Source organism: Solea solea, unplaced genomic scaffold, assembly GCF_958295425.1.
Source record: "Solea solea unplaced genomic scaffold, fSolSol10.1 scaffold_25, whole genome shotgun sequence".
In the NCBI taxonomy this organism is placed as follows: domain Eukaryota; kingdom Metazoa; phylum Chordata; class Actinopteri; order Pleuronectiformes; family Soleidae; genus Solea; species Solea solea.
Window position 1 is genome coordinate 290,001 of NW_026704019.1, and position 16,192 is coordinate 306,192.

The 16,192-nt window shown below is 42.1% G+C and overlaps 1 protein-coding gene and 1 non-coding gene across 2 annotated transcripts; one reads left to right on the plus strand and one right to left on the minus strand.

Annotated features, from left to right (window-relative positions):
• Positions 1–1,140: 1,140 nt before the first annotated feature.
• LOC131449340 (U5 spliceosomal RNA) lies at positions 1,141–1,258 on the minus strand. Its single transcript, XR_009234332.1, has one exon. It is a non-coding gene; the product is annotated as a U5 spliceosomal RNA (small nuclear RNA).
• A 1,308-nt stretch (positions 1,259–2,566) lies between these two features.
• LOC131449269 (uncharacterized) lies at positions 2,567–4,241 on the plus strand. The gene is made up of 3 exons (XM_058622112.1): positions 2,567–3,127; positions 3,232–3,324; positions 3,996–4,241. The coding sequence occupies exons 1-3, from the start codon at positions 2,774–2,776 to the stop codon at positions 4,239–4,241; spliced, it is 693 nt and encodes a 230-aa protein (XP_058478095.1). The 5' UTR covers positions 2,567–2,773.
• The last annotated feature ends 11,951 nt before the right edge of the window (positions 4,242–16,192 follow it).

Sequence of the window (16,192 nt, forward strand, 5' to 3'; positions counted from 1 at the left end):
ACATGAGACTGACATAGACTAATAATGAAAATGTGATGAGATTCATTCAACTTTATTGTCATTGCAATGCAATTCAGTCTAACCACAGTGTAAAAACCAGTATATGCATATATAGCCTATGAATGATATGGGAAAGCTAAGGTATGAAATATTAACTGTCATACACTTTAACTGCACTTTAACACTGATGTAAACTTTAACCAACATAAACTGTGACACATAAAACCAAAGGCTTACAACCACCCTATTACAAAGGGGATGGACAACTAAAAGCCTTTTAGCTGACATACAAGCAGGAAAGACCTGTAAAATAACACCTGAACAGGCCTAACATTAAGTTTCCAAACGTCCCTGATGAATTTAAGGTGTAGTAACATTAACACACGTCAACTCAGCTATTTATTGATTATTAAACAATGTTGCTATTGTCCGAAGTAAGCTAGCAAGCTAACACTCTGCTCCAACAACGGTAACTACAATGCATTGAACTATTAATTTCATGCACTTCATCACATTGACATTACTGTACCTCTATCTTTTTCACGTTTTTCTTCCTCTTCTTTCCTTCTTTTCCTTCCTTGGGCGCCGGATGGCTTCAGTCTTTTGGACATAATTTCGATACAGTGTCATTAATCTTTTTCTTCGTCTCTGGGTCACGGTCCGGTCAGATTCAGGCAGCTGGCCTCTTGACCCCGCCCCCCTCACCTCTGTGAGCAACGGCTCGTTTCACCCAGAAAAAAGGCTTCTGCATTATTTAATAGTCTTTGCTATGACTTTATGTTGCTGTGGGTTTATATAATATTTCGAATATATATATATAGTATATATTTTTTTTTTTTTTTTTTTTTTTTTTTCCCCGTTTTCGGCGCCCCCTACGGATGACGGCGCCCCTAGCATTTGCCTATACTGCCTATGCCCAGGGCCGGCTCTGCCCAAAAGGGCGAGAAGCAATGGCCCACAAGTGTCTGGGGCCAACTCAAATTCTTGGCACACAAGTTACTTGTTGTGGTGCCATGTTTGTAAGTGTGCATAGCAAACGCTGCTGCTGATCACCTCCGCCCCAAGGTAATCTAAGTGCACCTCTGAGTCTTGAATCAAGACTCATGATAGACAGCTGCTTGACATTTGACACACTCAAAGGGCGCAGCCATACAGCAAAGCCCACAAAAAATCACTTAAACTCTTGAACGTTCCTCTCCACGGAAATCTTTAGTAAAAGGGCGAAAGACTTGTGCATTTTGAAGAAAAACCAGAGTCAACATAGCTCCTCTCCTTGAGAGCAGCCAAGGAGTCTATCCGCCGGAGTCAACGCAGTCTCGGTCGGCCCGGCCGGCCACCATGGGACAGCCTTTCTTCAATGTTTTTGGTTTGTCGGCCATTAAACCGCCCACATTTGACTGCATGTTTGGAAGCGCATTCTTACTGTTGGTTGTGTGCTGCAGTTTTCTATCGATCGCTGAGGCTGTGGCACATTTGAAGCGGCAGCTTCAGCAGCAGACTCAGGAAGACAAAGACTCAGGAAGACAAAGACAAAGGAGTCTAAACCGGAGTCTAACAATGAGGCTAATGAGGCCAAGTACCTGGCTGCAATTGTTTTTCTAACTTTCACATATGTGCACTTTTTCCATTCCTGTTTATGTTTCCTCTCGCAGATATTACAAACCTCACATTCACTCACAGCATCACCGTAATCTATCCTCACTTATATATCCCACCCGCTCCTCACACATCCAACACCTTGTTGCAGGGGGCCTGTGTGCCAGTCAGCTACACGCAAGACTGAGTTCATCTCTGGCTTTGCTACTGAGCAATGCCTGGACTTCCTTGCTCTCACTGAGACTTGGATACTACCCTCCAACACAGCCACCCCTGTGGCTCTCTCCTCCACCCACTCTTTCTCCCACACACCCAGATCCACTGGAAGAGGTGGTGAGACAGGTCTGCTCATCAACCCCAACTGGACTTTCACTCTTTACCCACTGCCACACTTCTCTTCACAGTCATTTGAAAGTCATGCTGTAACTATAACTCACCTAGTAAAACTAATCATTGTTCTCATCTACCGTCCACCAGGCCCATTGGGACACTTCTTGGAGGAACTGATGTCCTCCTTTCAAACATCGCCGAAAATGGCCCACCACTTGTTCTTCTTGGCGACTTCAACATCCAGTCAGAGAAGTCATCCGATCTACTTACTTTAATTTCCTCTCTTTCTCTCTCACTTGCTCCTTCTCCACCAACTCAAAAAGCTGGCAACCACCTTGACCTAATTTTCACCAGAAACTGCTCCACCTCTAACCTCAAGGTAACTCTACTTCATGTCTCTGGTCATTTCTTCATATCCTACTCTCTCCCACTCTCCCAATCTGATGATCTCATCTCATCAGATATTGCACTTGTCCGTCTTAACATTCTATCTCTCTCCCCCTCCTCTCTGTCCTCAACTGTTCTATCAGCACTTCCTTCAGCTGACTCCTTCTCCCTCATGCATCCCTCTCTTGTTTACATGTTGCACAACATCCAAAGGATACAACCTCTTCTAACCCAGAAGGCAGCACAGGTTCTGGCCCAGCCTCTTGTCATCTCACGCTTGGACTACTGCAACTCCCTCCTGGCTGGTCTCCCTGCGTGTTCCATATGACCTCTGCAACTCATCCAGAATGCAGCAGCTCGACTGGTCTTCAACTTACCAAAATTCTCCCACACTACACCGCTCCTCCACTCCCTTCACTGGCTTCCTATAGCTGTTCGCATCCGCTTCAAGACTCGATCCATGCTACAAACGGATCCGGTCCAGCCTATTTCACCATTCAAGTGCCACAACTGCAACAACAATCAACTTTCTACTGAGACAGACAAACCCAACTTAAAGGGTTTTTTCGATCAGTTTGATCAAACCTTAATTATTTTGGAAGATTATTTGTTCTTTATTCAATACATATTTGATACTTGCTCTGCTTTCCTTTTCCAGATCAACGCTGAGTTTATGCGAATTACAACAGTTCCCTTGGAGACAAAGTTCTTGGCGCAGTTGGACAAGCACATGTCCAAACTGCTGGATGTCATCAGGAGCAAGGGAGGACGTGTGCAAGAACAGACCAAGAGGACCTTGCAGGTTTTAGATGAGGTATCTATGTATAAGTTGGTTATCAGTGGGATCCATAGTTGAATAGTTGGTGTGTGTGTGTGTGCTGTGTGTGCTTTTAATAAGTTGTAACTGTTCTCACTCAGACTGTGGACATCACAATAAGAAGAGAGTGCATCCTTAAATCTTTGATGATCTACCTGGGTGAACCTGTTCATCACCTCATCAAAGAATACCAGGTAAGGGCATCTCTCTCACTAACACAGACAACATCCACACACCCGTTATTGTTGAGATGCAGCATAGCACTGTATATTTTAATAAACATTCATTTGATTTGTGACTATTTAAATGTTATGGCTGGGTTAGTTTTAGTTTTTTTTTATTTTGAAACTGAGAGCTCTTGCTTCTGTTATTTATCCAGTAAAATGTCCAGTGTTTAAGAAATGGGGAGACAAACTGTAGTGCCCCAAAAAATTGCTTTCGTCAAGATTTAGTTTGAGCCCTTTTCTCAACCATTTCAGAACTTTCAATCTTCATGTACATCTTTTACTCTAATCTCCACCACTTCAGGCATTTTTTAAATAATTTCATGTCATTCAACGTCCTTTAAATCCTTCCAATCAGCTATTGCTTCTGCTATGTTAACGTTACTTCAGCAATCTTCAACTGTTGCACTTAAACATGCCTTTTCAACATATCAGCTGCTTTGAGCACTTTGAAAACCATTCATCTCTCAACTTAAAAGTTTTACTTTTTAGCTATAGCATCAGCATTTTCAGCAATGCCTCAGCAGTTTCTTCAGTGGATTCAGCATTGCTTCAACAATGGTGTTCATTGTTGAACATGCATTGTCTTCAGGAAATGCTCCTTCTAGTTGTCCTCATTTGTTGTTTTTTGTGTTATGCAGGAAAATGAAGCTGACGAACTGGAGCAGGCAACGATGGCTATCGTTGTCAGTGGACAAGAGGACATTAAAATAGTCATCGATGGAATAGAGGTCCTGAAAGAGGTGCCCACAACTGCTGCGGCTGTTGCAATGTTCTTCGGGCTTACCTACGCACTCAAACTAAAATATCCGAAAAATTTGCAGCACACCCTTGAATTTGTGCAAAAAGTCCTGATGGAGCTTGGTCCCCAAAAGTTCATAGGCTGAGCACCCTGCTTTACAACCCAGAGTAGGCAGAGTTGAATTCAACTCACTCGCCTGATTTTGTTTTCCCATTGCTGAGAACAATTTATAATGTTTCTACAACCAAGACTTTGTACCCTTTTGAGGTTGGTGTTCGGAGTTTGCACTTGCAGACAGCATTTCCACTGCAATATTGACAAAAGTTTCTGCCCAAGTTATCACAGGCACGAGTGGGCAGTGTGCTGAAAACTGGAGAGTGACTGCATTTGCACTGCAGTGTTTGCACAGATTTTTGAATGTCAAATTTTTTAGCCCAAGAGAGGGCCAGGAGCTACCTCACATGTTTGCATTGAATTAAGGAGATTCACACAAATCATCTGACAACACTTTATTTTAAGGAATAATACCTGTAAAAACAAAATCAGAAAATTGTCCTATTTCAAAATGGAACGTAAGTTCCATTTTGAAATAGGACAATTTTCTGATTTTGTTTTTAGGAGCATTTTCTGTTACTATTAGTAACTTATTTTAGTCAGTATTTAATTTACATTTTCAAGCGAACAAACTGCATGTATGGTACATTTGGTTCTCGCTGAACAGAAACAGACATTTCTTGGTTGCTCTTTGTATTTGAGAAGGACTGTTCTAAAGGACTATGTTTAACTATTTTGGGGAAGCAATACAGTTATTGAAAAATGTTTTATTCAACAATAAAAAATGTGTTGAAAAGGAATGTTTTCTGAGTATTTAAATCAAAGTGTATTAAAAGTAATTCTATATACATTAAATGATGACAACTTAAGAAAAACAGTTTGCTTCCACTTTCAAAAGTCATTTGCATGGATTTAAAGTATTCAGGTTTAATGAAGTGGATTATTTACATCAAGTAATAAAACCAATGTAATTATTTTAATTTTGGAAAACTTAAATAATTGGTTTGCTTCACCTTCAGAAATTGGTTTACAAGTGAATTATTTCAGGTAAAACAAAATTAATTATTTACATTCATGTCAATGCTATAATATTAGGTGTGACAGATTACTTCAATTTTTTTAAGTTGAGCCAATGTTTCATTTTTTTCAGTGTGCTCCTGGTCTCTCTCTCTCTTCTGTCTCTACCTCATCTCCCTCTTGTCCTTTCTCTCCCCCCTTTCTGTCCCCCACCTCTCCTCTGTCTACCATTTTCCTTTCACACCAACCGGTCAGGGGAAGAGAGCCGCACATCTCTGAGCCTGGTTCTGTCAGAGATTTCTTCCTGTTAAGAAGGAGTTTTTTCTTTCCCTCTAACTTTGCGCAGGGACACCGCTGAAAATAACTAGAACTGAAAATAACTAGGACTGAAAATAACTAGTACCGCAAGCGGTGAATGAACGGGAGATGAGCTAGAGGACTCGCGGCGATGTGGCCACACGGAGAGTCGCGAGCTCTCAAGCTCAAACCCGTTCAGAGCCGCTTGCGCTACTAGTTTATACTTTCATTAATTTTTCAGCTTCTTAAATGTAAAACAAAAACAATCTCTCACCTGGGTGGAAACAGCATCAGCAGGATAAGCGAATAATGAGGACAATAAAGCTCCTTCAGGTAAATGTTTTGGTACTTTGTTATCCCTGAATTAATGGATTCACTAATCAATGCATCTGTATGATAAATATTACAGCACCTCTGGACTTTTTTTTTGGATTTCAAATGATATTGTACAACAACAATATTTCTTATTTTCACCATCTGACAACACTTCATCTGTAGCTGAGATGGAAACAGGGTCGTCAGATCAAGAGGTACAGACATGTCAGGAGGATGCTGCTCCAATGGACAACACAGGTGGACAGCAGGGTGCCACATGGAAAATCCTTGCATTCACCAGGGGCCGCGTTATTAGTTGTATGCGCACCAAGTTTAACATTAAATGGGACCATGCGCCTGGGTGTTGAGTCTTTTCCTCGCCAAATATGAAGGTGAGGAAAAGACTTTACTTGATAAGATTGATGTTATATGCTGTGCTCTGACCAACATGTGCCCAAGTGTTGTTCTGAAGCTACCTTACACACCTTACAAAAAGGGCTAAGCTACTGTCAAAAAGTGTCAACCATATTAACAGTTTAAAGACCGATTGTGGTTCAGGTCAAATGGGATTCAGAGTCAGATTCCGATTTGTCGTAGTCGTAGTCGTCAATCCAGTCAGGATGAGAATATAAGTCAGTGAGCTTGTAATTGGGAAGGGTGGAAAAATTCATCATTTGGACAGACTTATCAATTGCACTTTTCAGAGTCATCATAATCACTTTTTAACATGTGGAAATGAGCATTTCATTGGTTGTACACTCAAAGGGCCAGCCCTTTGTGTGTATTCCACAGTACAAAGGACTGGGTGAGGTATAATCTGTCAAATATTAGCCTCATGAATGAACTTTTCAGGCAAAATAATGACACAACAGGACAAGAACACGAGACACTGCGAGTTGGGCTAGCTACGGTAAGTAAAGACATTAAAGACCTTAAAGAGGTATGACACAGAGTAACCACACTAAAAGACAAACTGAAAAAGGAAATTTAAGAAGAAATGATCAATCTACAACAAGAGATTGAGCGTAAACTAACTAACTAACTAACTAATTTAATAATTTAAATGAACTACAGACACAGAAGGGGAATCTTGACCCTTAACCCTTAACAACATACTAATACGTCATACTACATGTGACGTCGACAGACTGTCTGCAACTGATTGGCAGAGTGTCCGCACTGGAAGAGTCGAGTGGCGTATTTCAGTTCATTGACTGTGGTACAGGGAGTCTGCACTCCAGTCATGCAGAAAGATTCTGTGAACACATTTTTTTTAACCCCTTTTGGATTTTTTTGTGGATATCTTTGGCTGTGTTGATGTAAATTGCTTGAAATTTGGAGTAGATGAAGTCAATTTGTATGTAATATAAATCTACCAGTCAAGGAATATCAACATTTTTCATTATCATATCACAAACAGCAGGCCATTTCAATCAATATCTGAAGCTAAAATGATTTGGGTGTATTTTAGGGATATCATAGTATGGTGTGAATGTGGGTTTAGGAATGAATGTGTGTGTGTGTGTGCAACTCCAGACACTTCTTTTTCTCACATCAAGTTCAAATCGACATGATACACAGGCACCTACACCTACAAAGAGGCTCATACACACTCATACATTCACTCCTTTGAGTAAAAAAAAAAACAGGCATCTTGAGGGACTTCAAAGGCTTGCCCTCTATGTGAACCCAAACAAAAGTCTGGTTTTGTTTACACAGGTGCAATTACAGGTAAACACCATGTTTCACTTTGTTTTGGGCTCAATTCATCCTGACTGTCAAAGACACAGCCTCAGACGCTCAGAAGTCCTCGACCTCATCAACATCAGTCACAATGTACTGAAAAAGAAAAAGGTTAAGTAATTTATCAAAACTGACCCTAAGCCTATCATATTATAGTGATTACATGTAAAAATAATTACATCAAATCAAACATAAGGTAGATGTTTTGTATGACCTGTGTGATCATCCGTTTCTGATGAAGTTTAAAATCCATAATTTGTATTAGTAGTTTATGATTTCACTTTCACTGAACTCAGTACCACTTATACTTCATATACTAGTAGTATGGAGTACTTTTACTGTATACGTTTTGGAGGAATATAGGGTCAAAGTTCACTTTTTGTAACAAACAAAAGGGTAATAATTTTTGATGAAGTATAAAATCCTTATTTTTTATCAGTAGTTTATGATTTTACGTTCACTGGACTCAGTACCTCTTGTACTTCATATGCTAGTAATATGAAGTACTTTTAATGTATACTTTTGGAGTAACATGGACTCCCTTCACTCCTTTTTTTCAATTTTACGTAAACTGCAATAACCAAGCAGTTTTATTTCTGGTTTTCAAAATAAAGTCCTATTGGAAGCGATTACAACATACTGATGAACAAATGTTCGAATTATATGTCAATTTAATTTATTATATAACAATTATATCACATTATAGTGATTACATGTAAAATACGTGTTGAATATTTTCTAGATTCTGTCATTTTTCAGCTTCTTATATGTGAATATTTTTTAGTTTCTGTAATTTTTCATCTTCTTAAATGTGAATATTTTGTAGTTTCTGTCATTTTTCAGCTTCTAAACACAATACACTTTGTTTGGGGCTCAATTCATCCTGACGGTCAAGACACAGCCTGAGACACTGAAGCGCACAACCTCATCAACCATCAGTTACAATGTACTGATTATATATTAATTATATATCAAAACTTACCCTAACCCTATCATATTATAGTGATTACATGTAAAATAATTACATCAAATCAAGCATAAGGTAGATGTATTGTATGACTTTTGTAATCATCCTTTTTAATTAGGGTTCGAGCAACAAGGTTGCAAGAAACATATTGAAACTGGAAGGATTATTATTAGGGTTCGAGCAACAAGGTTGCAAGAAACCTATTGAAACTGAAAGGATTATTATTATTCTTATTATTCCCCCAAATGAATTGCCTTTTTGAGGCCTTTCCCATACCCCAAAACTCACCAATTTTTGTGACCGCATCAATCCTGGTGTAAATTTACGTCTGAAAAAGGTTCGGGGAATGTGCGTCGAAAATTGAATGTGGGAGGGGCCAATAAGTGCGGCGCCACCTGTCCAAATTCACCATGACCAACACAAATATCGCACATGCATGAAATTCGGTACACATGTGTAGTGGGTCAGGATGAAGAAAAAATTACATTATGACCATGATCCAAACCCAACAGGAAATCCGCCATCTTGGGTTGATTGGCGATTTTTTGGCGATTTTGGCGAATTCGCAGCAATGGTATTTGAACTAACTCCTCCTAGAGTTTTCGTGCGATCACCTTCAAACTTGGTGAGGTCCCTGTGGACCAGTTGAGGAGCTCACGGTATCAAATGTTTTTTCAAATGTCGCACGGCGCACGAGATAGGGGGCGGCAAAGTTCGTGATGATTCTGATGTTTCGCATCAGAAAATTAAAACTCTTATAACTTTGCGATGGAAGGTCCGATCCGAACCAAACTTGCTACCATTGATGATGGGCCATGGCTGAAGACGTCTATGAAAAAACGGTGAAATTTGAAAACAGCGCCTCCTTGTGGTGAAAGAAAATACACCAAAAAAAAGTTTTTTTACGATTTCGGGAATAACTTTTACACAGATAATCGTACCATACTCAAAATTGGTGACAACAGTCAAAACACATGGTAGATGATGCGTGATCAATATGACGACAAATAGTTTAACGGTGTTGCCATGGCAACGACGGAAAGTCGGATTTTTGGGACAAAAAATCAAACTGCTACAACTTCGCGAATCCTGGTCCGATCTGACTCAAACTTGCTAGGATTGATGATAGTCCGGCCCTAAAGACGTCTATATGAAAATATTCAATTTCGAAAACAGCGCCCCCTGGTGACAGCAGACAATATGACAGCTGGTATTTCAATTATCTCCTCCTAGAGCTTTTGTGCGATCACCTTCAAACTTGGTGAGATCAATGTGGACGAGTTGAGCATCAAAAGTTATCAAAAGCTTTTTAAAATATTGTATGGCGTACGAGATAGGGGGCGCCAAAATTGGAGATAATAATAATTTTTCATAACAGACAATGAAACTCTTATAACTTCGCGATGGAAGGTCTGATCCCAACCAAACTTGCTATAGTTGATGATGGTTAGTTGCTGAAGACGACTATGTTGCTGAAACGGTACATTTTGAAAACAGCGCCTCCTGGTGGTGGTAGAAAATTCTAAAAAAACAAACTGTTACAACTTTGCTAATCCTGGTCCGATCTGAACCAAACTTGCAAGGATTGATGACAGTCCGGCCCTGAACACGTCTATATGAAAATATTCATTTTCAAATACAGTGCCCCCTGGTGACAGCAGACAGAATTACATTTATAGTTTTTGATGCTGCTCCAACAGGGATTGTTGTATCCGCTTGAAACTTAGTATGTGGGACCCCAGACCCTTCCTCAACATGTCCGTAAAAGGTCACCTCCCTACAGGAAGTGGAACACCCGAAACAGGAAGTAAAGTCTTACATTGTCCGATTGACACGAAACTAGATATGTGAGTTACTGGACCTTCCCTGAACATGTTTCCGGAGACGCCGTTGACCGAACAGGAAGTCGGCCATTTTAAACAGGAAGTGCCCTCTAACTTTGCCGTACGTTGTCCGATCTGCACAAAACCTTATATGTGACACCAGGGACCTGTCCTGAGCATGTCCGTAAAAGGTCACCTCCCTACAGGAAGTGGAACGCCCGAAACAGGAAGTAAAGTCTTACATTGTCCGATTTGAACAAAACTTGATATGTAAGACAAGGGAACTTCCCTGAACACGTTTCCAGAGACGAACAGGAAGTTGGCCATTTTAAACAGGAAGTGCCCTCTAACTTTGCCGTACGTTGTCCGATTTGCACGAAACCTTATATGTGACACCAGGGACCTGTCCTGAGCATGTCTGCAAAAGATGACCTCCCAACAGGAAGTGGAATGCCCGAAACAGGAAGTAAACTCTAAGATTGTCCGATCTGCACAAAACTTGATATGTAAGACAAGGGAAGTTCCCTGAACACGTTTACGGACGCGCATTTGACCGAACAGGAAGTCGGCCATTTTAAACAGGAAGTGCCCTATAACTTTGCCATACGTTGCCGCGATCCCCCCCGAAATTTGGATCGACATGCACGGGGACGCCGCTGAAAATAACTAGTACTGAAAATAACTAGTACTGAAAATAACTAGTACCGCGCGCGGTGAATGAACGGGTGAGAGCGCGAGGCACGCGGGGAGCCGTGGCACACGGCGACCCGCGTGGGTCGGCTCGAACCCGTTCAGAACCGCGCGCGGTACTAGTTATTATTATTATTTTTCTCCGCGGGGAATCTCAAATTTGACCCCCTGAACCAGCGTGAAAACGGACGAAAATTGGCACGCACACCAGAACTGCCGAAAAATTCGATAAAATTGTGGAATTGCGAAAAACCAATGCAAAATGGCTCAGTAGCGCCCCCACAGGTCCAGGCCTATGGAGCAGGCAAAATTTAGTTTCACCGAATTTCCCGAAACTCGGAGGGGTGATTGTTCGGCGCAAGCCGAACAAAAAATCCTTTTGACACCATGACCTCGACTCAACAGGAAGTCGGCCATCTTGGATTTGGCGTACATCTTGGCGTTTTACAAGTTTCGTAACTGAACGAACTTGTCTGAGGGCGTTCATCGTAGCAACGTGGAAAACGCGTCATATTGTTCCAGACCCATCCAAGATCAAAAGTTATAGAAAACTTTCGCAGATTCAAAGGGGCGTGGCCACGGCAGCCATCGGAATTTTAGCGAATTTCGGCGGCTCGCCACGAAACAACACGTGTGCTATAACTTTGCCATACTTTGGCCTATCCACACGAAACTTCATACGTGACACCAGACCCCGCCCCTGAACACGTCTACGAATGCGAACTTGACCCCAACGCCATGTCGGCCATTTTGATTTACGTGTTTCGCCGCTAAACAGGAAGTGCCCTGTAACTCGCCCCAAAAATTGACCGATTGGCTCCAAACTTGATATGTGAGACCATGGGCCCGCCCTGAACATATCTGCAAGACATCACCTGCACACAGGAAGTAGATCGTCTGAAACAGGAAGTGCCCTTTAACTTCACCAAACATTGACCAATCGGCCCGAAACTTGATACGTGGTATCAAGGGCCCGCCCTGAACACGTCTGCAAGACATCACCTGCACACAGGAAGTAGGGTGCCTGAAACAGGAAGTGCCCTGTCATTTGCCCATACATTGACCAATCGGCTCCAAAATTGATAGGTGGTACCAAGGACCTGCCCTGAACACATCTGCAAGACACCACCTGCACACAGGAAGTAGGTCGCCCGAAACAGGAAGTGCCCTTTAACTCCGCCAAACATTGACCAATCGCCCCAAAACTTGATATGTGAGACCAAGGGCCCGCCCTGAACATGTTTGCAAACCATGACCTGCACACAGGAAGTAGGTCTTCCCAGACAGGAAGTGACCCGTAACATTGCCATACGTCGACCAATCTGCAGTAAACTTCACATGCGAGATAAGTAACCCGGCCAGAGCCCACGTTATACATGACATGCCGGTAGAGGGTGGTGGCCGCGAGGTCCCGTACAACGCTGCTTGCAGCTTTAATTATTATTAGGGTTCGAGCAACAAGGTTGCAAGAACCCTCTTGAAACTGGAAGGATTATTAGGGTTCGAGCAACAAGGTTGCAAGAACCCTATTGAAATGCAAAAGATTATTATTAGGGTTCGAGCAACAAGGTTGCAAGAACCCTATTGAAACTGGAAGGATTATTATTATTATTATTATTATTATTATTATTATTATTATTCCCCCAAATGAATCGCATTTTTGAGGCCTTTCCCATACCCCAAAACTCACAGATTTTTGTGACCGCATCAATCGTGGTGTAAATTTACGTCTGAAAAAGGTTCGGGGAATGTGCGTCCAAAATTGAATGTGGGAGGGGCCAATAAGTGCGGCGCCACCTGTCCAAATTCACCATGACCAACACAAATATCGCACATGCACGAAATTCGGTACACATGTGTAGTGGGTCAGGATGAAGAAAAAATTACATTATGACCATGATCCAAACCCAACAGGAAATCCGCCATCTTGGGTTGATTGGCCATTTTTTGGCGATTTTGGCGAATTCGCAGCAATGGTATTTGAACTAACTCCTCCTAGAGTGTTCGTGCGATCACCTTCAAACTTGGTGAGGTCCCTGTGGACCAGTTGAGGAGCTCACGGTATCAAATGTTTTTTCAAATGTCGCACGGCGCACGAGATAGGGGGCGGCAAAGTTCGTGATGATTCTGATGTTTCGCATCAGAAAAACAAAACTCTTATAACTTTGCGATGGAAGGTCCGATCCGAACCAAACTTGCTATGATTGATGATGGGCCATGGCTGAAGACGTCTGTGAAAAAACGGTGAAGTTTGAAAACAGCGCCTCCTTGTGGTGAAAGAAAATACACCAAAAAAAAGTTTTTTTACGATTCCGGGAATAACTTTTACACAGATAATCGTACCGCACTCAAAATTGGTGACAACAGTCAAAACACATGGTAGATGATGCGTGATCAATATGACGACAAATCGTTTAACGGTGTTGCCATGGCAACGACGCAAAGTCGGATTTTTGGGACAAAAAATCAAACTGCTACAACTTCGCGAATCCTGGTCCGATCTGAACCAAACTTGCTAGGATTGATGATAGTCCGGCCCTAAAGACGTCTATATGAAAATATTCAATTTCGAAAACAGCGCCCCCTGGTGACAGCAGACAATATGACAGCTTGTATTTCAATTATCTCCTCCTAGAGCTTTTGTGCGATCACCTTCAAACTTGGTGAGATCAATGTGGACGAGTTGAGCATCAAAAGTTATCAAAAGCTTTTTAAAATATTGTATGGCGTACGAGATAGGGGGCGCCAAAATTGGAGATAATAATAATTTTTCATAACAGACAATGAAACTCTTATAACTTCGTGATGGAAGGTCTGATCCCAACCAAACTTGCTATAGTTGATGATTGTTAGTTGCTGAAGACGACTATGTTGCTGAAACGGTACATTTTGAAAACAGCGCCTCCTGGTGGTGGTAGAAAATTCTAAAAAAACAAACTGTTACAACTTTGCTAATCCTGGTCCAATCTGAACCAAACTTGCAAGGATTGATGACAGTCCGGCCCTGAACACGTCTATATGAAAATATTCATTTTCAAATACAGCGCCCCCTGGTGACAGCAGACAGAATTACATTTATAGTTTTTGATGCTGCTCCAACAGGGATTGTTGTATCCGCTTGAAACTTAGTATGTGGGACCCCAGACCCTTCCTCAACATGTCCGTAAAAGGTCACCTCCCTACAGGAAGTGGAACGCCCGAAACAGGAAGTAAAGTCTTACATTGTCCGATTGACACGAAACTAGATATGTGAGTTACGGGACCTTCCCTGAACATGTTTCCGGAGACGAACAGGAAGTCGGCCATTTTAAACAGGAAGTGCCCTCTAACTTTGCCGTACGTTGTCCGATTTGCACAAAATCTTATATGTGACACCAGGGACCTGTCCTGAGCATGTCCGTAAAAGGTCACCTCCCTACAGGAAGTGGAACGCCCGAAACAGGAAGTAAAGTCTTACATTGTCCGATTGACACAAAACTAGATATGTGAGTTACGGGACCTTCCCTGAACATGTTTCCAGAGATGAACAGGAAGTTGGCCATTTTAAACAGGAAGTGCCCTCTAACTTTGCAGTACATTGTCCGATTTGCACAAAACCTTATATGTGACACCAGGGACCTTCCCTGAATATGTTTACGGAGACGCCGTTGACCGAACAGGAAGTCGCCATTTTAAACAGGAAGTGCCTTCTAACTTTGCCGTACGTTGTCCGATCTGCACAAAACCTTATATGTGACACCAGGGACCTGTCCTGAGCATGTCCGTAAAAGGTCACCTCCCTACAGGAAGTGGAATGCCCGAAACAGGAAGTAAACTCCAAGATTGTCCGATCTGAACAAAACTTGATATGTAAGACAAGGGAACTTCCCTGAACACGTTTACGGACGCGCATTTGACCGGACAGGAAGTCGGCCATTTTAAACAGGAAGTGCCCTATAACTTTGCCATACATTGCCCGATCCCCCTCGAAATTTGGAACGACGCCGCTGAAAATAACTAGTACTGAAAATAACTAGTACTGAAAATAACTAGTACTGAAAATAACTAGTACCGCGCGCGGTGAATGAACGGGTGAGAGCGCGAGGCACGCGGGGAGCCGTGGCACACGGCAACCCGCGTGGGTCGGCTCGAACCCGTTCAGAACCGCGCGCGGTACTAGTTATTATTATTATTCTTATTATTCCCCCAAATGAATCGCATTTTTGAGGCCTTTCCCATACCCCAAAACTCACCAATTTTTGTGACCGCATCAATCGTGGTGTAAATTTACGTCTGAAAAAGGTTCGGGGAATGTGCGTCGAAAATTGAATGTGGGAGGGGCCAATAAGTGCGGCGCCACCTGTCCAAATTCACCATGACCAACACAAATATCGCACATGCACGAAATTCGGTACACATGTGTAGTGGGTCAGGATGAAGAAAAAATTACATTATGACCATGATCCAAACCCAACAGGAAATCCGCCATCTTGGGTTGATTGGCCATTTTTTGGCGATTTTGGCGAATTCGCAGCAATGGTATTTGAACTAACTCCTCCTAGAGTTTTCGTGCGATCACCTTCAAACTTGGTGAGGTCCCTGTGGACCAGTTGAGGAGCTCACGGTATCAAATGTTTTTTCAAATGTCGCACGGCGCACGAGATAGGGGGCGGCAAAGTTTGTGATGATTCTGATGTTTCGCATCAGAAAAACAAAACTCTTATAACTTTGCGATGGAAGGTCCGATCCGAACCAAACTTGCTACCATTGATGCTGGGCCATGGCTGAAGACGTCTATGAAAAAACGGTGAAGTTTGAAAACAGCGCCTCCTTGTGGTGAAAGAAAATACACCAAAAAAAAGTTTTTTTACAATTTCGGGAATAACTTTTACACAGATAATCGTACCGCACTCAAAATTGGTGACAACAGTCAAGACACATGGTAGATGATGCGTGATCAATATGACGACAAATCGTTTAACGGTGTTGCCATGGCAACGAGGCAAAGTCGGATTTTTGGGACAAAAAATCAAACTGCTACAACTTTGCGAATCCTGGTCCGATCTGAACCAAACTTGCTAGGATTGATGACAGTCCGGCCCTAAAGACGTCTATATGAAAATATCCAATTTCGAAAACAGCGCCCCCTGGTGACAGCAGACAATATGACAGCTTGTATTTCAATTATCTCCTCCTAGAGCTTTTTTGCGA